This window comes from Myxocyprinus asiaticus, chromosome 30 (assembly GCF_019703515.2).
Source record: "Myxocyprinus asiaticus isolate MX2 ecotype Aquarium Trade chromosome 30, UBuf_Myxa_2, whole genome shotgun sequence".
NCBI classification, from domain to species: Eukaryota; Metazoa; Chordata; class Actinopteri; order Cypriniformes; family Catostomidae; genus Myxocyprinus; species Myxocyprinus asiaticus.
In genome coordinates, this window is record NC_059373.1 from 18,262,818 (window position 1) to 18,290,080 (window position 27,263).

Here is a 27,263-nt window from a genome sequence, read left to right on the forward strand (position 1 = left end):
AAGAACATCTCAGTTCAGTTGCTCCATTTTATGCAAGTGAATGGTGGCCAGAACTTTGAAGCCCCAAAAAGCACATAAAGCAACTTAAAAGTATTCCATACCACTCAAGGGGTTAAATCCATGTCTTCAGAGGCAATATGATAGGTGTGGGTGAGAAACAGATAATTTTTAAGTACTATAAATCTCCACTTTTACTTCCACATTCTTCTTGTATATCGTCACCTACTGGTCGAGGCTGATCAAAGGTGGATATTTTTTATTAAAAGGACTTGCACATTTACCTGTTTCTTACCCACACCTATCATATCGCTTCTGATGACATGGATTTAACCACTGGAGTCGTATGGATAACTTATGCTGCCTTTTTGTGCTTTTTGGAGCTTCAAAGTTCTGGCCACCATTCACCTGCATTGAATGGAGCAATAGAGCTGAGATATTCTTCTAAATATCTTTGTTTGTGAGAAAAAAGAAAGTCATACACATATGGGATGGCACGAGGGTGAGTAAATTATAACAGAATTTTCATTTTTAGGTAAACTATTCCTTTAATGACAAGCAACTGTTTAGATCAAATATGTCCTAATAATGTTTTCATTTACATTACTGCTTGCTTGGTATGCAAATATGAATGAATAGTTAAACAGTTAAACAACAGAACAGTTACTGTACTTGTCATTACTGGAAAAGTGACTTGAAACAAAGTAAAAAATACTAGCATGTATGAATAAGTTATAGTAAAATTGAAAAAGATACTAGTCACTATTGGAATCCTTTCAAGTAACTACAAAAATAAGTACTAGTTACATATAAATAGATACAAGTAAGCTTTAAGAAATAAAATGTCAAAAGCACATGCAATAGAAACATCCATTGCAAAAACTGTGAGGCACAAGAAAAGATTTATCTATTCTTGTAAAAAAACTCTAAAATGTGAATTTAAAAATCCTTTATTCTAAGATAACAGGCTGTAGGTTTGTGGACCCTACATAACTGCCTTTGTCTAAAGAGAAAAAGGACATTGGCTGCGAGTGAGCTTTAGCAACTAATGACGTAGTGAGATTAAACAGGTCTGTCCACTGTCCTCCTGTCTGAATCACAGCTCTCAAGCGAGCGCAAGTTTTATACACGGAGGAGAGGCATAAACCTGAGACCGATACCCAAGTACTTGTGTGAATAAAAATGGTCCTTTGTTTCACATATACCCTCTGTTGTGTATTTACAAGTGAGCAAAACATAGAATAATCTAGGAAGAGTTTATGCTGAACTATCCCCACCCATCAGGCATATCCCTCAATCACCCACTCGCTTCTATCTCACACTCACACAAACACATCCTTCCAGGAACAAGTATGGGATGTTAACATACATTCATTCTAAAGTTGTTTTCAAATAAACATTTATGGCTAGTCACATTATGCTTCAGGTGCGTAAGTACATATCAAAACTTGTCCGTGTACATCAACACAATCAGAAACACCCACTCATGTACGCTGATGTATGAGGGCCACCCAGAGGCTCGATTCTTCTATCGTGATTTTTACATGCACAAAGTCCTACTGCATTCCCCAAATACACACCTACCCAACCTAAAACATTCATCTAACACATAACATGATAGCATCTTATATCAGTGTATAAATTCTCTCTCCTCCATGCGCACACACCAAAAACAGCTGAGTGAGAAGCTCTGGGATGTGTTCAAAGATTACCTGGGTCAAAGGTTGGCCGACTTGCGAGTACACAAACATATACAAAGGCCTATGTGCTGGTGTGCACATTTTAACACATGTACAGAAGATCTGTTACCATCTTCAAGTCCTGTTTAATAATGCTTGTCTCAGTGAGAGGCTTAAGCATTTTGTGGTTTTGTCCATTTGCTTGTTCTCTCTCTCATTCTGTCACACACGCGCCTGCGGTGGTGCACTATATATTCTCCAGTAGAGGGAGACAAAGTTTGAGACACACAGACGTTGAAGCTGGTAGACCATATCCATAGGACTTCATCTGAGGCAGTTGTTTCTCTTGGTTTCTATCCAGCCCTAGATATGAGAAAACATACAAATGTATAACCAGACACAACATTTCTGAAAAGTTTTGAAAGTAGTAGGCTACAAAATAGCATACTACAATACAAATTACTATTCCTACAGTATATAGTATGAATACTGTGCACAGTATGCAAATTTTCTGTATGCACAAAATACCTGGATGACCTACTACATTTACCTAAATGCACAGTATACAACAGCGCACAGTAATTTCCAGTGTGATGAACCATAACTAATATCAGCTTCAATTTCTTTCTTGACTTAATACTTGATTGCAATTTTTATTTTCATTATTTTTTTTTTTTTTTACATAAAATTGAATTAAAAATACAAAATAACCATTTTCATATCCAATAAGATAACCGGACACTACTAGCTGAAATAAAATGCAAAAGGAGTTTCAATTATCGTTGCATAATGTACTATTTTTTTTAAATAGTAGGCAGTACAGAGTATATAACTGCATAGTATTTAACGTAGTAAGCTTGTATTCCATTCCAAATATAGTCACCATTGCTACAAACTATACATGGGACATTTCTAGGTCATGAAAGGCATTACTTGTCAAGACCCTCTGCCTTTGGGTTTTATAAAGAGTACTTTTTCATAGTACAGAGTATAGACCACATGTAGATCTGTGTACTTACGTATAGAGAGGCTGCAGCTGTAAGTGAGAACTCTTCTGTGGAGGCTGGTATCCATAAGTGTCAAATCCACCAATGAAATCGACTGTGACAGAGAGACAAGTATCAAACCCAAGCACTTTAATGTGACAGAAAATGAATTAGTAGCCCTTGACATCAGCGCACACACACACACACAAACTTACAGCTGTCCTCATCATCCAGGAAGACTTTACTAACATACCAGGCATAGACAAATCCAAAGAGCTGAAACAAAGAACAAAACAGTGTAAAGTATGTATGCTTTTATGCAACTGACTGTTTGATTTAACTGGCTCAGTAGTTCTCTGTTTCCTCCTCCTAACAAACATACTTTTGAGAGCAAGTGAAAAAGAGAACCTGAAAAAGAAAGAGGCAAAATGTGTGCACTCACTGCAAGGAACACTTGCAAGGCTGAGCTGACCACCTCTATGTATTGGTAGTCCAGCAGGCAGCCACTGACAGTGATCACATGATGATCCTGAGGGGCCAATGGCGAGTCAGGCACTGGTGTAACTAAGCAACCAGGCCCATTCTCCATCCACCAGGAACGATGAAGTGATGTGTTAAATGTCATCAGGAAATCCCGATCCTATACAAATACAGCAAACATAATTAGTGATCATTAAAGGTTTTCATATTAAATTATTGATGACAAAGCATAACAATGGATTAAATCTAACATTTAACAATGACCATAGACCACGTTTACATGCACTTAAGAAAACTGTTTATTCCAGGGTTTTTACAGAAAGCGGTGTTCTGAAACGTCATGCCAACGAGAACGCTGTTTTCCTTACGCCGCTTAAGGGATTAAGAGAAAACGGTTTAACACACTTGGGTTTCTCCCAGAGAATGCTGCTTATTTGGCCAGGTAAATGCATTTGCGGCATTCCTACAAGTTTTTGAAGAGTGCACATGTGCGTGACGAACAGACCGGATAACTAACATCATAGGATGGAGCCCAACAACAAGTCAACACAACAGAAAGATTTAAATGTTTTTGGGAGTACAGTGGAAAAAAGGAAACGCACATACTGTACACGATTAAATATATAAATTTATACACACTAATTTAATATATTGACTGTCCCTCACATTTGTTTATACGCTCAAGTCTATTGGGGAATCCTGGAGATTTACATTAGAGGGAATCCCCACTTTTGCAGCACAATTCCGCTGCAGGTTACGATGAAAAGCTAAGGAAACAAACACAGCAACACTTCAGGAATATCTGGAAATAAAGAGAAGCCACAGAGAATAAAATAGTAGGGATGTCCCGATATAATTTTTATAAAAAACAAGTACGAGTACCGATACTTCTTTTCGGTACTTGCGAGACTGATACCCATTTTTGTTGTTGTTTTTTTTTTATCACTGAATGGTGTCTAAATAAATGAACTCATTAAAACTTTCATCAAATGAAAATAGAACAATTTAAAAGAAAGAATGTATTATTTTTATCAAATGAAGTGCTTTTATACAGAACTTTATAGCACAATCCAAAATACAACATCAGAGTCACAGATGTGAGATACTGCTTAAATAATACATTTACTATTGATTTATTAGTAGTAGTATTACAGTGAATACATTACTATACAGTATTGATATATTTGTCGTATTTTTTTCCATTCAAATTGAGCTTTTATTTTGGCAGAAGCTTTTATTTTGGAGTGATGCCCTTTGCATTTCTGTGTGTTTTTGATGGTAGGAAAATCAGGTCGCTACATGACACAATGTGATTATTAAACCGCAAAAGGCTGCTATTTAATTCACTAAATATGTAGTCTGTATGTACCTCCCACTACAAAATGAATTAACGCTCTGCTCTCTGTCATCTGCTACAAACAGAACACACAATGCTCATGATGGTGTTTTCCACGTATGAGCCAAGGAGCTCTCGGCACAACAGTGGAGCGCGCAGTACATGCAAACTATATATTTATCTCCTTAAATCACAGCCTTTGTGGTTTAATAATCACACTTGGACATAACGTAATTTTAATTTTTGCGTTGAATGTTTACGGAATGACATTCGTACGTCAGATGATATCGGAGCTTTTTTATGAACACCAGTACAAGTACGTGACAGCACGTTATCGGACCCGATTCCAATACCAGTATCAGGACATCCCTACAAAATAGCAAAGACTTCCTAAGATTTCATGTTTGTCATTGCCATTGCAGTAGAGAAAGTTGCTTACTGAACGAGCTGCATGTTTACAGGAGTAAAGAGTACACGGATGACATGTAAGCCAATTTAGAGTCTCAAGGAACTCTCTCGCAATAAACAGCTTTCTGGTGTTCATGTCAACGAGCTCATAGTTGTATTTCTACAGTGACATAACATAGATTTGGTACAGTGCAGTTCACCTACCTGTGACAGGTGACCAACTTCCAGATAAAAACAGATGATGAAAGAGTTCCAGCCAACCCAGACAAGAAGCCACACAGCATACTAGAACACAAGTGTGTACACACACGCACAAAATGACATTGAAACAAATGACTTATGTAATGTTTAAAGTCAACATGAAATCCAAACTCACCCTATTTACAGTCTTAAATGCATATACTGTATAATTATGAAAGATTAATTGGTGCATGTTTTTCCAAAGAAAAAAAATATTCATAATCTTTAACCAAATTGTAATAACTTTCTCTTTCTCTGAAATGACTACTTTTCCACTGACATCACTTAGGCCACGTGTTGACTTAAAATAACCAGTCACTATTTTATCGGGATCATGAAACGCTTCAATAAGAACATATGTAATTAAAAAAAAAATCATGCATGTAAAATCACATATGTGCTCAAGTCTCACTACAATTCTGAGTTACATCTAAACTATAATATAGCCTATATAATACTGCAATAACAATAATGTGTATGTGCCTACCAGCATAAGATATCTGGAGCGGACTTGCACAGTTCCAAACACTCCTAAAATGACAGCCATGATATGGAGGAAATTGGCAAGAATGGGAGCCCACTGATATCCCAGAAAGTCAAACACCTGCCTCTGTAATGCAGCAACCTGTGAACAAGCAAAAAACAAAAGAACAGTTTAATTTCAACGAACATCCAACATTAACTTTAACGAAGTGTACACCATTACATTTCTAAATAAATAAATAAAGGCATGTGCAAATGCACAAATACAGACAGATGTATAAACACCCACAGAACGTCTATCTTTGCAGACTTCAAAATGAGCTTACATCTGGTTTAATGGCAAGTGTCAGACTGGCACAACAAGCTTGAGTTGCTGACTCCCAAGTTATGTTGGCAGAGGAAAAAGTACATAAAATCTGGTGCTGTTGGCTAATTATTCACAGCTTAAATTGAGACATGCAGCATCCTTCCAATAAATGGTCTAGCACATTAAATGCATCCAGCATGGCACATTTATCTCACACAGCCACAAAGGGAGATGCAGAGAGCGATTAAAAAAATAGACAAAACGGAAAGTCAGTCAGTGATGAGTTGGGTTAGCTTAGCTTCACTACCAAGTTGTGTCTGGAATAAGCTGGCATGCAAGCTTTGTACTTTACATACTTATTTAAGTTAAGGTTAGCATTGGAGGATTTATTTACTGACGGATTTTAAAAGAATTCAGATTATTGGACAAGCATTTTTGCTGTAAAAAGACATTCAAAATACTGTCCATGTGAGGCTCAACCTGAATCAGCAATAAAACATTCTAGTGGACCAAAAAAACATTAAAAACCACTTATGCCAATGGCAAATAAATAAAAACCTGGTCTCACAGAGTAATCCCAAAGCTCCTTGCTGCAGGTGTTTCCATGGAAACTGCCTGGAACCCCAGCCCACAGTCCTGTGAGAGATGAGTCCCTTCCTCTGGAGGCCCCTCATCCACACACCTCATTTATGAGGTACACAAACAAATCATGCATGCACATACATATCTGGGGCATTAAGTTTCTTTAGGAAAAGTTGATGCAGGTGACTCAATGTGAACCAGGACACCTTACACCCATTAGACACAAGCCCTCAGTTTCACCCTCCTAAATTAGAACCTCAGGCCAAATGAAAGCCCTGTCCTCTTTTATACACAATCCCTCAACATATACACATTTTTCAGGAGAGACTTGGCATGCATTGAGTATAAACAGCACTTTCTCTCCAGCACAATCTTACCAGCTGCAGGCAGCAAATGACCACCAGCGTGCACCTCCCATCGCACCGACCCATGCTCTCGCGCTTGAGGCACGGCTTGGGCCCCGCGAGGCGACGGGAGAAAGCGGAGTCCCCAGTGAGGTCCAGCGCGCTCTTCGCTCTTGCTTCACGGTTTCCTTTTGAAAACATCAAGAAACCCACCGGGCCGCGTGCATGCTTCCGTGCGTCGATGCTTTCAGATTGATCATATCGGATCTGAGCCGATGGTCCGATTTAATTGTTCTAATTGAAACGTCTTAAGCAGGTAGGGTTACAGCCCGCTGCGGTTCCGAATCCTCCGGATCTGCCACACCTTAAATTAATAATCCAAAATACCAAAGAAATAAGAAAGACGGCGAGAGATAAGGAGAACACGCTTAACCGACAGAAATGAGCATCATATGATAAGCATCAGACGGAGCGCGAGACGAGGGGGTGGAGGGACACGGAAATCTGTAGCTAACACAAAGTGCGTCTTTGTGAATTACGGTGCTGTCCGGTATTCGCTTTTCCGACCCAATGGGGAGGCAGTTTTGCCGTAGGTGGTCTCAGACCGGCGATGTAGCTCGAGCAACCATCCTGCAGCTACGGCTCTTTGTCAACATCGGCACCGGGAAGATGAGCGGAGAGGGGTTTGTGGGTGGAAATCAAACACCCTCGTGCAAGTCTACAACCCGCTCGCGCAACCGCATAGAGACGCTCGCCGCCCGCTCTACACGATACAACACGAGGCGTTTGCAGTGAGCGCACAAAGAAAATCATCATGCAGTAATAAACACATTTATCAAAGTATATCCCACACTATCCTTATGCAAGTTAACTTAAAAAAAAAAAATATATATATAGTTTAGTTTATTATTTTACATAATAAAACTGCTACACATATACTCCAAATATTTTAATTTGCATTAAAACAACATCACATTTTAAGCACAAAAAGGCAATGCAAATAATCTGGAAATTAGTTTATAAAAAGCATAGAAAATCAAGTCAAACATTTTACCCCGCAATTGTTCATCATTTTCCAAATATATAAAAAAATTGCCAATTCCAAATCACAGGCCCCAGGACCCATCCTCTTTTTACTACCCCAATCAGACACAGTCGCACACGAAAACACCATAAACACAGTTATTGAATCTCTCCGATGAAGAGGCGCTTATCACTGGATCCAGAAAGAACTGTGGGAGACAAACAGTGGAAAATAATTTAAATGGAAATACATATGTAGCAGAGAGAGGTACACAGAATGGGTATAGAATAAAAAGGCTCTAAGCTCTTATTTTTTTTATTCAAGATAAAACATTAGGGGAAAATGCTACATTTAATATTTCTTATTACCAATGGGTTCTTCTGGATGGAAAGCCACCTCATTGACAGATCCAGCATGACCAGGGAGCTTATAAAGGATCCTACGAGACGTTGTGTCCCAAATATAAACAAACCTAAAGCACAAACACATCACATTCAAGGGATAGTTCACCCAATTCTCTCATTTACTCACCCTCATCCCATCCTATATGTATATGGGTACTAGTGTATACAGTGTCGGTGCAATACGAGTATGTGTAAGGTTATGTTTAAAGGAATAGTTCACCGAAAAATGAAAATTCTCTCATCATTTACTCACCCTCATGCCGTCCCAGATGTGTATGACTTTCATCTGCAGAACCCAAATGAAGATTTTTAGAAGAATATCTCAGCTCTGTAGGTCCACACAATGCAAGTGAATGGTGTCCTAAACTTTGAAGCTCCAAAAAGCACATAATGGCAGCATATGAGTAATCCATAAGACTCCAGGTGTTAAATCCGTGTCTTCTGAAGCAATATGACAAGTGTGGGTGAAAAACAGATCAATATTTAGGTCCTTTCTTTTTTTTACTGTAAATTCTCCTACCTGCCCTGTTGGTGGCGATATGCACTAAGAATGCAAATTGCCAAGAATGTGGAAGTGAAAGTGGACATTTTCAGTAAAAAAAGAAAAGGACTTAAATATTAATCTGTTTCTCACCCACACCCATCACATCACTTCAGAAGACAGATTTAACCACTGGAGTCTTATGGATGACTTTTATGCTGCCTTTATGTGCTTTGTGGAGCTTCAAAGTTTTGGTCACCATTCACTTGCATTATATGGGCCTAAAGAGCCGAGATATTCTTCTAAAAATCTTTGTTTGTGTTCTGCAGAAGAAAGAAAGTCATACACATCTGGGACGGCATGAGGGTGAGAAAATGATGAGAGAATTTTCATTTTTCAGTGAACTATTCCTTTAAACATAACCTTACACATACTCGTATTGCACCGACACTGTATACACTAGACAAACAATCCACTTCAACCCTCTACGATCATGTTGGAGAAAGAATCGTCATTGGCTAGTACATTTTTGTTTTTACTCGCCAGACTTGACGACATGCAAGCATAATGTAACAAAAAAAGATATTAAGCAAAGAGAGAGGGGGCCTCTTCATATATATTCATGCAATATAGTATATTGTAATAAAAATGCTTTATGATTTTAATCACATTTTAGCTTTTTAAAAATGTACAAATTTCACATTCTATCAATTTATATGATGTCATGAAATTGCATTTTTAATAATGATACAAGCTGTTGTCACTGAAATTTCGTACACATTTTTAACAAAACAATTCACAAGGTAGGAACCTAATAATGAAAATTAGGGGTAACGATTGTGAAATTTGGCTGACAATTGATTATGGCGATTAATTGCCTGTTTTAGGGTTATGATGATTAATTGCCTGTTTTAGGTGTTTCTCGAATATGACGATTACCATACAAAACTCACTATGTGTGCGTCATGCACACACAGTCATTTATACAGATTTAGCTTGGGTCATATAATAAAATAAGGGTATATGATTTATTTTTCAGGCTTCAAAAACATATGAATGACAGTCAAATATAAAAGTATGAAATTTACAATAATGAAAATAATATTTTAATTATCAAAATATGTCTAAACTAAAATATATCTCTCTTATTTGTCCGATTTACTTTTGATCCATTGGACTTTTTCAATGTTTTGTTTTCTTTTGCAACCCAGCCAACCTGTATAGCTATTATATTATATTATGCAATAGTAAAACATTTCTGCCTTAAATTCTTCACTTTGACACATTATTTTAAGGCTCTCTGTTTAACTCACAAGCCCTTATTTCTCGTGAAGGAAGACTTTGAGATTCTGTGTCTTGCATTTTATCATCTCCACAGAAATAGAGCAGGGCATCTCCTCTGTCTCACTGTGTGTTATTAACACTGCGTGAATAAACCCACAATGACCACAGACATTTGCCATTACATGGCCTTTAAGTGAAACTGGAGCGCTTTGCGTTCACGAAATTAATACGTTTATACCTTGTTTATATTTTCGCGGGAGTTTGGCGCAAGCCTCTGTAGATGGTGAGCACATCAGAGCACTTGAGAAGTGGTTCACCTTCACACGCTCTCAAGAGAGCTGCCTGTGACGTCCGTGGTGTGGTTCTCTGAGATGCTCGGAGTTCAACTGAATGAGACACAAGTGCTTTTCCTGCGCGCTCATGAGACAGCATGCAGGGAAAGACGAGGCTGAATCCAGCTTCTTAATCAGCTGCTTTTTATTCAGTAAAAGGGCCTCGGTGCTTCGAACCTACACAACTCTATCACTGGTGAGTGAAATGTTAATATTTACTTGCCAGTGGCTAATAACAGACGTTTTTTGGTCGCATAGTGGAAAATTTACTCGCAATGTAGAGGGCTGCACTTACCTGTCAGCAGAACCAGCTGCAATCTTACTCCCGTCAGGAGACCATGAGCATCTGAGAAGATTCTAAGAACACACAAAAACACTTACACAAAACTTTCAAAGAACCTATTTGCCCTTTCAGTGCCAGTTAGCCACATGTGTCTTTGTTGTTTGATGAAAGAATGAAATACAGTAATAACTGACCCTGATATTATTTTATTTTTATCCCCAATTTGGAATGCCCAATTCCCACTACTTAGTAGGTCCTCGTGGTGGCATGGTTACTCACCTCAATCCGGGTGGTGGAGGACAAGTCTCAGTTGCCTCTGCTTCTGAGACGTCAATCCGCGCATCTTATCACGTGGCTCGCTGTGCATGACACTGTGGAGACTCACAACTTACCACGTGTCCCATTGAGAGCGAGAACCACTAATCGTGACCACGAGGAGGTTACCCCATGTGACTCTACCCTCCCTAGCAATTGGGCCACTTTGGTTGCTTAGGAGACCTGGCTGGAGTCACTCAGCACACCCTGGATTTGAACTCGCCACTCTAGGGGTGGTAGTCAGCGTCAATACTCACTGAGCTACCCAGGCCCCCCAATTCAACCCTGATTAACATCTGCCTACCTTTAATGAACAAATAATTAATTGGCAGGAATCACCAAGTGTGAATAGAACTTTAAAATGAGTATATTTATGGGAATCAATATTCCTTAAAATGTACAGAGAGTGTCAGGCTTACTTTCTCAAAGTTATGAACATTTCCCTGAAAGATCTTCACACATCTCTCCTTGGGTGCAAATGGACGGATATCCCAGACACGCACTATTCCAAACAATAGAAACAAATGCAAAAATACAGTAAGCCCAAAGGTTTTCTTGCATAACCACTGTGTGCAATCTCTATGGTTAGTATTCTACAACTGTGTCTCAGATACATGCACATGTATGAAGTCATACACACATTAATGCATTATAATAAAGGTGCAAAAATGCATATACACATTTACGCTTACCAGAGTTATCCATCGAGTTAGACAGCAGGTAAGACCCATCTGAGCTGAGACTCAGTCCTGTCACAGAGTCTCCATGACCCTGCATACTGTAAATTAGTTTGTTCTGCCTCAAGTCCCACACCTGCAACATGAGCACATGGGTATACATAAAAAATAAGAACAGACTTGGTCAAAAGAGCCCAGAAATCATTTGTAGGGTTTTTGTGGCATGCGTATGCACAGACCTTTATGTCGTTGTCAATGCCTCCTGAGATGATCTGGTCACTGGTGTCATTGAATGTCACACTAAGAACCTGATAGGTATTCTGGAATGTGTGAACAGAGGCCTTCTTCCTGATGTCCCATAGCTACAATAAGACATGAATTACTGACAAGTGTTGAGGCAGTGCTATTATAGTCACTATGCCACCACGAGGACTTGGAGCACATTGGGAATTGGGCATTCCAAATTGGGGAGAAAACAACGGGAGAAAAAAAAAAGGACTTAAATATTGATCTGTTTCTCATCCACACCTATCATATCACTTCTGAAGGCGTGGATTTAACCACTGGAGTCGTAAGCATTACTTTTATGACACCTTTGTGTGCTTTTTGGAGCAAAGTTTTGCCCCCTATTGATTTTGTATGGACCTACAGAGCTGAGATATTCTTCTAAAACTTTTCATTTGTGTTCAGCAGAAAAAAGTCATAAACATCTGAGATGGCATGAGGGCGAGTAAATGATTAAAAAACTTTTTGGGTGAACTATTCCTTTAATTGTTTACTCAGTTTAGTAATTATATATTATAATTTAAGGAAATACATACAGATACAATATGGATCAAGCTTAAATGTCCTTAGTCACTTTACCCATATTCACCCTATATTATAAAATCTGCAACATTTACAATCCACATTAAACATGAAAATACCACTAGATATTAGGTAACACAAGACTGTCCCAAGAAATTTAATGATGTTGGACTTTTTAAATTACACCAGTAAACACAGCTTTGGGAGCAATAAAAACGTACTAAAACTACAAAACACTAAGAAAATGAAAACTAAACTAAAACTAACAGACAAACTGTGAAAACTAATGAAAACTAAACTAAATTGTAATGAAAATTTTATATAAAATCTAAAACAATAATAACACTGTGTCGAGGAGGACATATCAACACTATAAGCCTGGCACATAAACAGCATTTAAAAATACTATTCCCTTAACACTTAATACTTGTTAAGGTGAGAATCAGCATGGTCTTAAACTGTCTGAACATTTTACTCAACATTAAAATGCATGATAAACGACAAACTAAAGCATCAGTGTAATAGCTTGTTTCACTACCATGTCATGTTTTTTCTCCAAACAGTGAGGAAGTTCATTTTGAATATGCAAGTCCCAGTGTTTATGATAAAAATGAGAATATGTGAAAGATATGATCTGCTATTTTCTCTGTAAACTAGCAGCAACAATTGAAAGGTGGTGGTGGCATAATGGTTAAAATATCTAAGCTAGCATCCAGGTCAAAGGTTCAGAAATCCTGAGTTGCAATCACCACAAACCCTAGATTGCTCCAGGAGAACAGTCCCTGTTGTAAGTCACTTTGGATGAAAGCCTCAGCAAAACATGAAGAATAACCCAAATACTACAGCCATATTGTAGGTGTTCGTTTTCCAGATTTAAAAAAAAAATTAGATTCCGATTAATTAAAACAGAACTTCCTCTATAATCTGGGCTATATTGAAACTGTGAGTGAAAAGTCAGTCTCTCAACATTCATTGTGGGTTCATGAGGACAAGACATGTAACAGACTTCTGGAGAGTTTGGAGTCTAGACTTGGGGGGTTAAGTGGAGTCATATTTACCTTCACAGTTCCATCATCACTGCCTGTGCAGGCCAGCTGTGGGCCACGTCGAGCTGGAAAACAGGAGTTCACAAAGGAAGTGTGACCTTTCAGACGCTTCACACGCTCCCCTGTCTCACTGTCCCACACGCACACCGTCTTGTCCGTACTGGCTGAGAAGAGCAGACTGGAAAACACAAATAATGACAGAATCAGTGACCCGGTTTACACCTGGTATTAAAAGGATGGTTCACCCAAAAATGAAAATTCTCTTGTCATTTACTCACCCTCATGCCATCCCAGATATGTATGACTTTCTTTCTTCTACAGAACACAAATTATGTTTTTTTTAGAAGAATATCTCAGCTCTGTTGGTCCTCACAATTCAAGTGAATGGTGGGCAGAACTCTGAATGTCCAAATATCACAAAGGCATCATAAAGGTAATCCATACAATTCCAGTGGTTTAATTCAGGTCTTCTGAAGTGATCCAATCGATTTTGGGTGAGAACAAACCAAAACATAACTCCTTTTTCACTGTACATTTGGCCATCGCAGTCTCTAGGCACAATCATGATTTCAAGCTTGATAATGCTAGATGGCGCTATAGGAAGTGTAATCGAGCTTGAAATCATATTCGCCAAGGAGACTGCTGTCAAGATGTGCAGCGGAAATTAGTTACATTTTGGTCTGTTATCACTCAAAACCGATTGGATCGCTTCAGGAGACATTGATTTAACCACTGAAGTCGTATGGAGTACCTTTATGATGCCTTTATGTGATATTTGGACCTTCAAAGTTCTGGCCACCATTCACTCGCCTTGTGAGGACCTACAGAGCTGAGAAAGTCTTACACATCTGGGATGGCATGAGGGTGAGTAAATCATCATTTTTGGGTGAACTATTCCTTTAAGATGCATCTCAGGTGATCCGATCACATGTGGTCAGGTGAGACACATGGTTGTTTATACCTGGTCGCTTAAATGCATCTCCTATGACCACTTGTGTTCGGATTCGAGGGGAGGGTCTCTGTTTCATGACGACATACATCTATCACTATGTCAGTGTGTTAATGTGTAATAATAAACCATGAAAAAGTCAGAAAAGACAAAGAAAGTGCAAATGAAACCATCCCGCTGTTTCTCCCAGATACAGCTGAAATTTAGTCTAAACATAAACGCAACATTTAGAGTAAAATTATCTGTTGTTTTAGTGGAGTACTTGTGTTAGTTGAGCTTCAATGTGTGTTCTTCTCATCTCTGTCCCTGCATGTTGATATTAGACACACCGATGAAGATTTGTGAAGTTCTCGAGCTAGTGTATGTTTCCACATATTTAAATTTTCCAATTAGACAGGTTTTTTTTTTCCCTTTTAAAGACGCTCATAAACGGCAAAGTTTAAACTCTTGTTTTAACGCAGCGGTTGACTGACAAGTGAGAAGTAGTGCTTCACTTCTGTCTGGGATGCATTCAGGGCAGATGAGTGCTTACACCTCAAATGCGATGTGGTCAGTGCTTGGAGTGGACAGGTACTCAGCGGTAGGCAGTACCTGCACTTCTCTAATTTAGTCTACAGAGTAATGGCGGTTGTGATTGTAAATGAGAATGCCTCCGAAGTTGTACATTATATTTCCCCCAAAAAATCAAGTTTAATTTTTGTCAAGTTTAAGTACTAACAAGGAGAGTACCTGCACTTTTTCTTCCACTTCAAGCACTGGATGTGGTCACAAATGCGTTTTTGACTACCACCGTAGATGTGGTTCTTGTGATTCGATCACAAAACGTTTTCGACCCCGTTAAGACCTGTATTTAGCGCTGATCACATGTGATTGGATCACCTGAAACACATCTTAATACCAGGTGTAAGGGTCAGTGAGAGAATGATATTTGTATGCAAGTGCAAAAGAGCAAAGTAGAGAGCCCTTTTTATTCCTCACACAAACATACCTGCCATCTGTGTTGTAGTGAAGCTCCATCACGGCTCCACTGTGGCCTTTGAGTGTTGCATAGTTCTCACAGTCTCCATACACATTCCACAGTACTGCAAGAACAACACAAATAAATCAAAAGTGATTCAAAAACAAACATGCAGATAAATACATCAACATTTAACCTACAATGCAGGAGATCAATGTACATATATTTAAAGTGACACAAAGTCATATTCTGATGACTTACAGATGAGCCGGTCATATCCTGAGGAGGCTAATGTGGCTCCACTGGGATGAAACTTGCAGCAGTAAACTTCTCCTTCGTGACCTGAGAGCACCATTATAGGAGCCTGCAGACTGGAGCTGCGCGGGGGACCCTGATACAAACACAGAGAGAGACAGTTCTATGTATGTGCAGGTGGTGTAGCACCCACCATCCTTTGACTGCAGATGGTAATATTTAGAGGAGGTCTTACCATAGCAGAGAGCTGTTGGTTCTGCGCTGCGGCCACCAACTCGGTCCGGGGTCTCTTCACACCGACCGGAACAACTGCCATCTCACCCCCGCGCTTCTTCGGTTCGATCATTGTTGTGGAAATACTCAAATCTGACCTTACTATCAAACCTGAACTAACTAATGCATTTTCTAATGTATGAGTTTTTCAAGCTGCCCACCAACATCAAGCTAGCACTCACGCTCGCAGAGTAAAACGCATCCAGCTAAACGAACCCTTCTGATTGGTTGTTTCTGACAAACCGCGATCTTATTGGCTACTGGTCCAAACCGTGACCCGGAATGAAAACGCAGTCAGCTCACGTTTGATCAAAACAAGGCGGAAAGCGATGCTTTACACGTGTTTACCTTATGCGTTGTGTTATGTTTATTTGGTCGATTAAGAGTTAAGAGAATGTCAGTAGTTCGGTTTTAACCTGATTTTGAGATCAAAAGTGCCACAATTTGGCACGTGCTCTCTGTTTATAATATTGTTTTATCAAAATTTGTTTCAAAAGTACAGTAAACGGAGTATGACCTGATCCCATCAGGCACTTACTGCAAAACAAAACATTTGGCATTAGCTAACTGTCATGAGATGCATTTAGATTAGACTTTCTTGTAATTGTGCAGAGACCAGTAAAATACAGATCGCGTCTCTCGGGAAGAGCAAGGTTCAATATAGCGTAAAAGCAATTGTCCAAATGAAGTACATATGGCTGTATGGTGCAGATGCTCATTGAAGTGCTGAAGACGAAATATGGTTCGAGAAATACGTGCAAAGCAATATATACAAGTGTGTATATATATATAGAGAGAGAGAGAGAGAGAGAGAGAGAGGTGTATATACTGTATGTGGCATCTCTGAAAAATAGTGATGGCATCAAGATGCAATGGTCAAAGGAATGGTTCATCCAAAAATGACGATTCTCTCATCATTTGCTCACCCATATGTGGTTTTTAAAACTCGTATGACTTTCTTCCATGGAACAAAAAGGAATATATTTTAATGGCGATATGATGTCTGTTTGTTCATACAATGCAAGTGAATGGTGACCAAATTTTCAAGCTCCAGAAAGCACATAAATGCAGCATAAAATTAATTCATAAGACTCGTGTTTTAATCCATGTCTTCTGAAGCAATCCAATCGATTTGAATGAGAACAGACAAAAAATAAATAAAAGCAGCAGTCTCCTTAGTGATCATGATTTCAAGCTTGATTACACTTCCTAGAGCTATCTAGTGCTCTGCACATGTGTCAAGCACTAGGAAGTGTAATTGATCCTGAAATCATGATTATCGCCTAGAGACTGCAATGGCAAGATGTACAGTGAAAAAGAATTACACACATATTTTGCTCTGTTCTCAACAAAAATGATTAGATCACTTCAGAATACATGGATTAAACCACTGTAGTCTTATGGATTACTTTTATGATGCCTTTATACACTATTTGGAGCTTGAACATTTGGTCATCATTCACTTGCATTGGATGGACAAACAGATATCATATCTCAATTAAAATATCTTTGTTTGTGTTCCACAGAAGAAAGAAAGTCATAGGAATTTGAGACGACATAGGGGGTGAGTAAATGATGCGAAGATTATCATTTTTGGTTGAACTGTTCTTTTGAAAGAGTAGATTTGTTTTCTGTTCGAGTATGTCCAGTTACAGACAGATTGCAATGTGTGTTCCCTCTGCAGTTGTGATGGCTGAGGAGCGGACGAGAGAGCCAGCTGGTCTGGATGGACTGCCACCAATGTATATCATACTAAAGGGAGAGGTTAGATCTGAGAAAGAGTGTGCAGCTTTTCCAGCATCTAAAATCAGATAGATCTGTCCTATCACTGATTAGTTTACCTTCTCGTCTTCATCTTCTTCTTTAGGTGGACTCTGTGACAGCATATGGTGCTTTTGTCAAGATTCCAGGTTACAGGAAACAAGGTAAGGTTGGACAAAATTGCACAGCTTTGTGTGTGTGCAATTGAGAAGGCACAGCTTTTACGTTGTGTGTGTGTTTGCATTGTCAGGTCTGGTTCATAAGAGTGAGATGTCTGCCTGTCGGGTAGAAAACCCAGCTGAAATTGTTGATGTAGGGGAGCAAGTGTGGATAAAAGTCATTGGCAGAGAGGTACATTCCATTTGCACGTATGCAAATACAAAAGTAACAGTGTCATTCTAACTTGTTGTAAAGGCATACTATACTACTGCTACCAACGTATTTTCATTGCTTAAAATATAAGTGAATTGTTGCTATAAATATACCTGTAGCACTCACTAAAACTGTTTTATGCAGTGATCTACTTTGTTTATATATCAAGGAACTGGACGGGACCTAGACCCCAACAATGTAATGGCAGAGTAAGTGGTTTTATGTTACATGAGTGCTATGTGGTCCTATGTTTGTAGATATAACATTTACAGTAGATATCCAGTAGGTCATTTATAACTATATCAAATTTGTCTGTAAATAAATATTGTGCATACAGACAGGATGAACGCAGACGAAGGCAGTTCAAAGATCACACAGGGCAGAGGATCACCTTGGAGGCTGTGCTCAACACCACATGCACGTGTGGCTTCAGGGGTAAGAGCAATACATTTCCACTTCCATATAATAAATAAAGGTATATTTAACAAATGGTGATTTGTTTTAAGAAAATCCTGGCCACTCTTTCCATATAATGAAAGTGAATGAGGACTGTTAAGCTCCAAAATGTATCACAATGTGGCTCGTATTATTCTAAGTCTTCTGAAACCATACAATGGCTCTGTGTGAGGAACAAACCAAAACTTTACAGACAGAATATAGAAGCAACACTTCCATGTACATTTGTGATGCATTTGCCCATGTGTTTTCAGACACAAGTACTTAGAATTAGCTTCAGATCCCATTTTGTCTTTGTTTGCAGATTGTACCTTTAGTCCCTGAACACCTGTTATGACAATGTGAATGATATAAATAATGATACATATGTCTTTTTGCATGCAAGGTCACTTTGCAAAGGACTGCTTTTCACAAGCTGGACTGCAGTACAGTTTAGTGCCAGAAGAGGAGGAAGGGGAGGAGCCAGCCAGTCAGAACACCCAGTCAGAGCCTCAGAAACATAAAAAGGTACAGGCACACCCCTTTGAGGCCAGCCACTGGAGCTATCACACATTTACTGCGTAAGGTGATGTGCTGCTGGCAAGCAGTTGTGCAACTCTGCTCTAATTCAGTTTCTCAATCTCTATCATCACTTGTAAATGTTTTGCCTTTTTCTAGTTCCGTATTGCAAACATCGACCCATTTATTCCTCTTTTCATTTGCTTGCTCACAGCACCTTTTTCTATTTTCCTGCAGGAAAAGAAGGCAAAGAAAGAAAAGAAGAAAAAGAAAGACAGGAAGAGAGACAACACTTCATCTGACAGCAGCGATGATGATCCCGAGGCCACGGCATTCACATTCAGAGAAAAAGAAAAAACACAAGAAGCACAAATGCAAAACAAAGTGATTGTTTTGGTTTGCCGAAACATGTTCTTACTCAGTATTTTTGTCTTGTTTTCCAGCACAAATATCTGAACATTCTTAAGACGACACACATTTACATGGGAAGCATAATGATTTGCGTTAAGTATTGTTTTTAGAGAAATGTAAGAAATTAGAGTGGGGCTTATGAGGGTAAGTACACCCAAAAATAAAAATTCGGTCATCATTTACTCACGCTTATGTTGTTCCAAACCTTCAAGTATATAACTTTCTCTTCTGTGGAACACAAAAAAGTTTGGGTAGTACAGTATGTTAGTCTCAGCCACTATTCACTTTCTTTCCATATTTTTTTTCCCATGCAGTGAAAGTAAATAGTAACTGAGGCAAACATTCTACCTAATATCTTTTGTCTTACACAGAAGAAAGTCATTGGAACAACCTCAGGGTGAGGAAATTATGACAGAACAAGATAAACTATTTGCCAATGGGGTGAGAATTGAATTGATTGAATTGAAGGAAAATTTCACACAAAAATAAAAATTCTCACACTCACGTCATTCCAGATTTGCTGTATACAGATGAAGATTTTTAGAAGAATATCTCAGTTCTATAGGTCCATACAATACTAGTGAATGGTGACCACAACATTGAAGCTTCAAAAAGCACATAAAGGCAGCAGAAAATTAATTCATACGACTCCATGTATTCTGAAGCGATTTAATCTTTTTTTTTTTTTTTTCAATTTGGAATGCCCAATTCCCAATGTGCTCTAAGTCCTCGTGGTGGCGTAGTGACTCACCTCAATCCGGGTGATGGAGGAGGAATCTCAGCTGCCTCCGCGCCTGAGACCGTCTACCCGCGCATCTTATCACGTGGCTTGTTGAGCACATTACCGCTGAGATATAGCACGTGTGGAGGCTTCACGCCATCCACCGTGGCATCCACGCACAACTCACCACGCACCCCACCGAGACGGAACCACATTATGGCGATCACGAGGAGGTTACCCCGTGTGACTCTATCCTCCCTAGCAACCGGGCCAATTTGGTTGTTTAGGAGACCCGGCTGGAGTCACTCAGCACGCCCTGGGATTTGAACTAGTGAAATCCAGGGGTAGTAGCCAGCGTCTTTACCACTGAGCTACCCAGGCCCCCGATTTAATCTTTTTTGGTGAGAACAGACCAAAACTATCAAAAATCACTATAAATCTTGACATCAGCAGTCTCTCTGGTGATCATGATTTCAAGCTTGATTACACTTCATAGTGCCATCTAGCGCTCTGCGCATGCATCAAGCTCTAGGAAGTATAATCGTGCTTGAAATCATGATAGTACCTAGAGACTGCAATGGCAAGATGTACAGTGAAAAAAGTTATACTTTGGTCTGTTCTCTCCCAAACCGATTAGATTGATTTAGAAGTCATGGATTAAACCACCACAGTCTTTTTTGGAGGTTACTTTTATGCTGCTTTTATATGCTTTTTGAGCTTCAAAGTTTTGGCCACCATTCACTTTTATTATATGGACCTACAGAGCTGAGATATTCTTCCAAAAATCTTCATTTGTGTTCTGCAAAACAAAGAAAGTCAAACACGGCTGGGATGGCATGAGGGTGAGTAAATGATTAGAACATTTTCATTTTGGGGTGAACTATTCCTTTTATTTTTTTATTTTTTTATTTATTTATTTTTTCTTACCCCAAAGGCAAGTAGATTTATGTTTAAAACAAGAAAGAAACTAACTAAATTTGGTTTTATATATATATATATATATATATATACACACAATATATACACACAATATATACAGTTGAAGTCAGAAGTTTACATACACTTTAGTTGAAGTCATTAAAACTCTTTTTTAACCACTTCACAAATGTAATATTAGCAAACTATAATTTTGGCAAGTCATTTAGGACATCTACTTTGTGCATGACATGAGTAATTTTTCCTACAATTGTTTACAGACAGATTGTTTCACTTTTAATTGACTACATCACAATTCCAGTGGGTCAGAAGTTTACATTGTTATCTGTGCCTTTAAGCAGCTTGGAAAATTCCAGACAATTATGTCAAGCCTGTAGACAATTAGCCAGTTAGCTTCTGATAGGAGGTGTACTGAATTGGAGGTGTACCTGTGGATGTATTTTAAGGCCTACCTTCAAACTCAATGTCTCTTTGCTTGACATCATGAGAAAATCAAAAGAAATCAGGCAAGACCTTAAAATATTTTTTTGGACCTCCACAAGTCTGGTTCATCCTTGGGAGCAATTTTCAAATGCCTGAAGGTACCACGTTCATCTGTACAAACAATAATACGCAAGTATAAACACCATGGGACTACGCAGCCATCATACCTCTCAAGAAGGAGACACATTCTGTCTCCCAGAGATGAACGTAGTTTGGTGCAAAAAGTGCAAACCAATCCCAGAACAACTGCAAAGGACCTTGTGAAGATGCTGGAGGAAACAGGTAGACAAGTATCTATATCCACAGTAAAACTAGTCCTAAATCGACATAACCTGAAAGGCTGCTCAGCAAGGGAACACCACTTCTCCAAAACCGCCATAAAAATGCCAGACTACAGTTTGCAAGTGCACATGGGGACAAAGATCTTACTTTTTGGAGAAATGTCCTCTGGTCTGATGAAACAAAAAATGAACTCTGGGCATAATGACCATCTTTATGTTTAGAGGAAAAAGGGTGAGGCTTGCAAGCCGAAGAACACCATCCCAATCGTGAACAGGGTTGGGGAGTAACAGAATACATGTAATGGGATTAGGTATTTAAAATACAAAATATAAGTAACTGTATTTCACTACAGTTACAATTTAAATCATTGGTAATTAGAATAGTTACATTCAAAAAGTATTTTGATTACTTTAGAGATTACTTTGCATTTTATTGTCATTTGTTTCATTTAATATTTAGTCCTTTCAGATGGAAAACATTTATACAAATAAATGATGCGATCCAAAGTGCATTTGAACAGCGGTGAAACTCTTTCTTATGATGTGTTACATTCATACGAGCAGACAGAGAAGTAAGTTTGGAGCAGAAGAAATAGAAATAAACCTTGTGTAAATTGGCAGCTTTAAAATGATTTTACTTGCCATTTTACATGCACGTTACCAGACACGATCATATTTTTTTTTATCAAGAAAATTCAAGTTGGATCAAAATTTCTTTTTTTTTCTAGTAAGACCTTTGATATTAGGGCAAAAATCGTATTCTTGATAATTTTTGTATTGTTTTCCTGTAAAAATATCTAAAATTCTTAAAACAAGATCAATTTGATTTATCTTGTTTGAGAAGCAACACTGCATAAGATATTTAGGTTTTCCAGAGAATTTATTTTTAATGTGTATTTTGTCTTACTGAACTGGCAGAGTTTTTAATAGTCAAAACAAGTGAAAAAAATCTAACAGTGCTGAAGAAATAATCCAAAGTATTTAGAATGTGTTACTGACCTTGAGTAATCTAACGGAAAACATTACAAATTACATTTTACAGCATGTATTCTGTAGTGGAATACATTTAAAAAGTAAACCTCCCAACCCCGACCATGAAGCATGAGGGTGGCAGCATCATGTTGTTGGGGTGCTTTGCTGCAGGAGGGACTGGTGCACTTCACAAAATAGATGGCATCATGAGGAAGGAAAATTATGTGGATATATTGAAGCAACATCTCAAGACATCAGCCATGAAGTTAAAGCTCGGTCACAAATGGGTCTTCCAAATGGACAATGACCCCAAGCATACCTCCAAAGATGTGGCAAAATGGCCTAAGGACAACAAAGTCAAGATGTTGACTTTGACAAGATGGCCATCACAAAGCCCTGACCTCAGTCTGATAGAAAATTTGGGGTCAGAACTGAAAAAGCGTGTGTGAGCAAGGAGGCCTACAAACCTGACTCAGTTACACCAGTTCTGTGTGGAGGAATGGGCCAAAATTCCAGCAACTTATTGTGAGAAGCTTGAGGAAGGCTACCCAAAAAGTTTTTACACAAGTTAAACAATTTAAAGACAATGCTACCAAATACTAACAAAGTGTATATAAACTTCTGACCCACTGGGAATGTGATGAAAGAAATAAAAGCTGAAATAAATCGTTCTCTCCTCTATTATTCTGACATTTCACATTCTTAAAATAAAGTAGTGATCCTAACTGACATAAGACAGGGAATGTTTTCTACGATTAAATGTCAGGAATTGTGAAACACCTTAGCCAAATACATTTAAACTCAGTTTATGTAAACTTTGGACTTCAACTGTATGTGTGTGTGTGTGTGTGTGTGTGTCATTTTGTTTATCAAGTAAATTTATCTTGTTCTGAGGATGTTTGAATATTTTTAATGGAAGACCAGACAAAAATTTGAAGTGAGAAAATTATTTTATGATATTGCTTGTAAATCTTGACCATTTTGCATGTATGCATTTCTGTGAGATTAATAGATGTGTTTAGCTGATCAATACTTGAACAATTTTTAAATGTATTTGTTTATATTAAAAGTTGAAATTAATTATCATTCAGGTGACTGGATTTATAGGTGAGAGGTTGTAAGCTTTACGCCACAACCTCGTAATGACCCTTTACCCAGAAACACACAAGACACCCTTTAGCTCGATTTAGAATACATTCATTTTACCCAGCAGACACTAGAACATGCTTAAATTAGAATGCTCACAAATAGGGAGAACACAGACCACACTCAAACAAGCACAAGGTAACAGTGTACCATATTTTTTTTTTTTTTTTTTTTTTTTAAAAAGAGTACGCAATGTGTTGGAGCAGTTGACGGAAATGTTGACATAATAAGTTGCACAAGGTGGATCTGGAACGAATGTCACATTTATTGTAGACCAAAGGTGTAGACCTCAACACTGACTAAAAGCAGATCACACACATCCAGTATAAGACATCATATACAGACATCGGGAGGTATAAAGTTGCCAGGACTAGAGGACGAATTGTAACTTGAGTTTTCCCTTTATTCTGCCTTCACATAGTGTCGCGTGGAGACAACATCACCAAGCGTCAATGTCTGTTAATAAGAGAGACAAATTGGCCTGTTAAGTGTATGTACTCTTTGTGTGTATGTACTCTGTGTGTGTGTGTGTGTGTGTGTGTGTGTGTGTGTGTGTGTGTATATATATATATATATATATATACACACACACACACACACACACACACACACACACACACTCATTTACATTGATATAGAGAAACGCCCCTTAATATGTCAAGAGTAATCACTAAATAAGCAGAAACTCTCTCTCATACACACACAAACACACACACCATTAAAACCACCTGCCTAATATTATGTAGGTCCCCCTCATGCCACCAAAACAGCGCCAACCTGCATCTCAGTTATTCTGAGATTTTATTCTCACCACAATTGTAGAGCGGTTATCTGAGTTAACGTAGATAGTTCGAACCAGTCTGGCCATTCTCTGTTGACCTTTGTCATCAATAAGGCATTTCTGTCCACATAACTGCCACTCACTGGATGTTTCTTCACTGTTGTGTGTGAAAATCCCAGGAGATCAGCAGTTGCAATCATGCTGGTGCCAGACGGGCTGGTTTGAGTATTTCTGTAACTGCTGATCTTCTGAGATTTTCACACACACAACAGTCTCTAGAATTTACTCAGAATGGTGCTAAAAACAAAAAACATCCAGTGAGCAGCAGTTCTGTGGACAGAAATGCCTTGTTGATGAGAGAGGTCAACAGAGAATGGTCAGACTGGTTCGAACTGAAAGTCTACGGTAACTCAGATAACCACTCTGTACAATTGTGGTGAGAAGAAAATCATCTCAGAATAGGGTTGGCGCTGTTTTGGCGGCACGAGGGGGACCTACACAATTTTAGGCAGGTGGTTTTAATGTTGTGGCTGATCGATATATATATAAGATCATCATCATCTCCATGGAGGGTAAAACACAACACTGACCAGAGTGAGGTTGTTGTCACTGACTTCTCGGACCAGGCTGGTCTCTTTCCCGTCCCATTTCTGAACATGAACCAACTTGCCTCCATCTAGGGTCACCAATGACTAACAAGCAGACACAGGTAAAAGATACAATAAGACAAACAGGTTCTTCCATGAAAAATAAATACATTTCACCTTGAAAACCTATTGAATGTAAATGCTACACTCATGTGACCGTCATAAACATTATATGTGCCTTTAGCCATCCCCAAGCACAGGACTTGAGAGAGGGACTAATGCATGCTCTGTACACATTTAGATTTTATTACCTTGCATTTACGGTCATCTGCAGTGGTCTCATCAAACTCCTCTCCCAGTTTGAAGTTGATTTCTGTGCTTTTGAAAGTGCTGACGGTCTTAAGTGTGATGACATCACCCTCCATGGAGATAATGGTTGTGGGTTTGGTCATACTGCCAACTTGACGTGTGGCAAAGCCCACACCTGATTCATACACACAAATAAATAATATATTTATACACATACAAAGTCATTTCAACATTGCACATGAAGAGGAATCTCCATTTGCTCTAAAATTTTGCTCTTAAATATATTCTTAAAGAGGTAAAAATAGTCACATCAATGTGGGTGTGAACCATATATTATTAAAGCAGTTGAACAAATTGTTCTGACCACATTATTTGATCATAAATCTATTCAAATGGGACCACAATTTGGGTGTTTCCATATTAGTGAAATTGCTAATGAGGAAAGAACATCTGCATAGCCTGAGGGCAGCAGCAAAGTAATAAACAAACATTGCATATATTTACGGGTTAGTTACAAATGAACATGTCTCTGCAAATATAACCAAACTCTGGAATGGTCAAAATGGTCAAGTCAGCACACACAAGGTTTTGGAAGAACGTGGCAATTAGTATTGATTTGTTCAGTAAATATTGCAATAGAGTGGTCTATTTGCGTGAATCTAGACAAGGTGGACTACACTTTGACCCCAAATAAAGAGCCACAATGTAAGTGTAGCGTTTTAAAGCTGAATGGTTTGCCTCACTCACACTCTCCCTCCCTTTCTTCCTTTCACACAGATGCACATTGATTCATTTGTCCCCTCTCTTTCCCCATCTTCCTCTGTTAAAACACAACTCATTTCAGCACTACTTTAATATTCACAAAGTATCAGCAAAGGCAATAAGCTCTGGAACAAAACAAACATGAGGAACCTTACTGATTAACAAAACATCAAGGTAATTTTATAGTTCAAGTAACGCAGGCAGCATGTTGTAATTTATGAAATTCTCAAAAGAAAGTTCTATGGTCCTTATAACGGATCCTTTGTATTTTATGAATTTGATTGCTTGGAGAACAGTCGATGCTCTATGGTCGCACGTGGTCATGGTATGCCTGGCTGTGTGTGAGAGCACATGCATGTGTTAGCACATTTGAGATTCTCAGCAATGAGATCCTCCCTGCGCCACCACATAAACAGTTGCACAAACCATTTTAAACACAACCAGGCATCCACACACACAAGCACACATGCACCTGCACGGTACAAATTTTCCTTTCCCATTCTCCACAGAATGCCTTGAGACTATCAGAAACACACCCAAATGACATGTGCTTACTTGCATCAAAGGCACACCCTATGTTTAACTGTAAAACATACACACAGCACACATACACACTGTTCATCCCCTCCTACTCACCGAGGGCTTTCATGTAGTCATCGAAATTCTTGCTCTCCTTCAAGTTCCATGTGCCAACAAAAGCCTCTGCCATGTTTAAAGTTGAGTAAGACAACAAGAGCGAAGACTGAGCATGAAAAAAAGAGTGAGACAGGGTAAGACAGCACCACTAAGCTTCTGCAATCTTACTGGCTGATTTATAACTGCTGTTTGTGATGTCATCACTATAAGCTTGGGGGAGG

At 38.7% G+C, this 27,263-nt stretch overlaps 3 protein-coding genes and 1 pseudogene across 5 annotated transcripts; 1 reads left to right on the forward strand and 3 right to left on the reverse strand.

Moving 5' to 3' along the window:
- Window positions 1-931: 931 nt before the first annotated feature.
- LOC127421348 (sodium/potassium-transporting ATPase subunit beta-1-interacting protein 1-like) lies at window positions 932-7,717 on the reverse strand. Of its 2 annotated transcripts, none has more exons than XM_051664367.1 (7): window positions 6,876-7,717; window positions 5,614-5,751; window positions 5,091-5,171; window positions 3,105-3,302; window positions 2,878-2,938; window positions 2,696-2,777; window positions 932-2,039 (listed from the first exon to the last, which is right to left on the reverse strand). In XM_051664367.1, exons 1-7 carry the CDS (start codon window positions 7,041-7,043, stop codon window positions 2,030-2,032), a joined length of 738 nt encoding a protein of 245 aa, XP_051520327.1. In that variant the 5' UTR covers window positions 7,044-7,717; the 3' UTR covers window positions 932-2,029. The 2 variants fall into 2 exon arrangements, with proteins under 2 accessions (XP_051520327.1, XP_051520328.1); XM_051664368.1 differs by having other exon boundaries at window positions 6,485-7,016.
- Window positions 7,718-7,845: 128 nt separating this feature from the next.
- Window positions 7,846-16,035, reverse strand: LOC127421341 (U5 small nuclear ribonucleoprotein 40 kDa protein-like). Of its 2 annotated transcripts, XM_051664359.1 has the most exons (10): window positions 15,893-16,035; window positions 15,664-15,793; window positions 15,433-15,526; window positions 13,508-13,673; window positions 11,882-12,004; window positions 11,658-11,778; window positions 11,385-11,467; window positions 10,663-10,724; window positions 8,235-8,338; window positions 7,846-8,074 (listed from the first exon to the last, which is right to left on the reverse strand). In XM_051664359.1, exons 1-10 carry the CDS (start codon window positions 16,001-16,003, stop codon window positions 8,025-8,027), a joined length of 1,044 nt encoding a protein of 347 aa, XP_051520319.1. In that variant the 5' UTR covers window positions 16,004-16,035; the 3' UTR covers window positions 7,846-8,024. The 2 variants fall into 2 exon arrangements, 1 of the variants encoding a protein (XP_051520319.1); XR_007893978.1 differs by lacking the exon at window positions 7,846-8,074 and having other exon boundaries at window positions 8,252-8,338; window positions 10,663-11,269.
- A 233-nt stretch (window positions 16,036-16,268) lies between these two features.
- LOC127421361 (zinc finger CCHC domain-containing protein 17-like) lies at window positions 16,269-24,142 on the forward strand (annotated as a pseudogene).
- A 70-nt stretch (window positions 24,143-24,212) lies between these two features.
- LOC127421352 (fatty acid-binding protein, heart) lies at window positions 24,213-27,209 on the reverse strand. The gene is made up of 4 exons (XM_051664372.1): window positions 27,043-27,209; window positions 25,647-25,819; window positions 25,339-25,440; window positions 24,213-24,423 (listed from the first exon to the last, which is right to left on the reverse strand). Exons 1-4 carry the CDS (start codon window positions 27,113-27,115, stop codon window positions 24,370-24,372), a joined length of 402 nt encoding a protein of 133 aa, XP_051520332.1. The 5' UTR covers window positions 27,116-27,209; the 3' UTR covers window positions 24,213-24,369.
- Window positions 27,210-27,263: the final 54 nt, after the last annotated feature.

What these genes read in the sequence shown, in the direction of transcription:
- LOC127421341 (XM_051664359.1), bottom strand. Translation starts at nt 16,003, where the DNA reads ATGATCGAACCGAAGAAGCGCGGGGGTGAGATGGCAGTTGTTCCGGTC. An exon ending in CACTACAACACAGATGGCAG is followed by an intron (nt 13,674 to 15,432) that starts GTATGTTTGTGT and finishes TGTGTTTTCCAG; the next exon opens with TCTGCTCTTCTCAGCCAGTA. An exon ending in GTGATGATGGAACTGTGAAG is followed by an intron (nt 12,005 to 13,507) that starts GTAAATATGACT and finishes GTCTTATTGTAG; the next exon opens with CTATGGGACATCAGGAAGAA.
- LOC127421348 (XM_051664367.1), bottom strand. Translation starts at nt 7,043, where the DNA reads ATGTTTTCAAAAGGAAACCGTGAAGCAAGAGCGAAGAGCGCGCTGGAC. An exon ending in TCATTTGCTGCCTGCAGCTG is followed by an intron (nt 5,752 to 6,875) that starts GTAAGATTGTGC and finishes GCTTGTTCACAG; the next exon opens with GTTGCTGCATTACAGAGGCA. An exon ending in CCTGGATGATGAGGACAGCT is followed by an intron (nt 2,778 to 2,877) that starts GTAAGTTTGTGT and finishes TCTCTGTCACAG; the next exon opens with TCGATTTCATTGGTGGATTT.
- LOC127421352 (XM_051664372.1), bottom strand. Translation starts at nt 27,115, where the DNA reads ATGGCAGAGGCTTTTGTTGGCACATGGAACTTGAAGGAGAGCAAGAAT. An exon ending in TGACTACATGAAAGCCCTCG is followed by an intron (nt 25,820 to 27,042) that starts GTGAGTAGGAGG and finishes TGTATGAATCAG; the next exon opens with GTGTGGGCTTTGCCACACGT. An exon ending in GTGACAACAACCTCACTCTG is followed by an intron (nt 24,424 to 25,338) that starts GTCAGTGTTGTG and finishes TCTTATTAACAG; the next exon opens with ACATTGACGCTTGGTGATGT.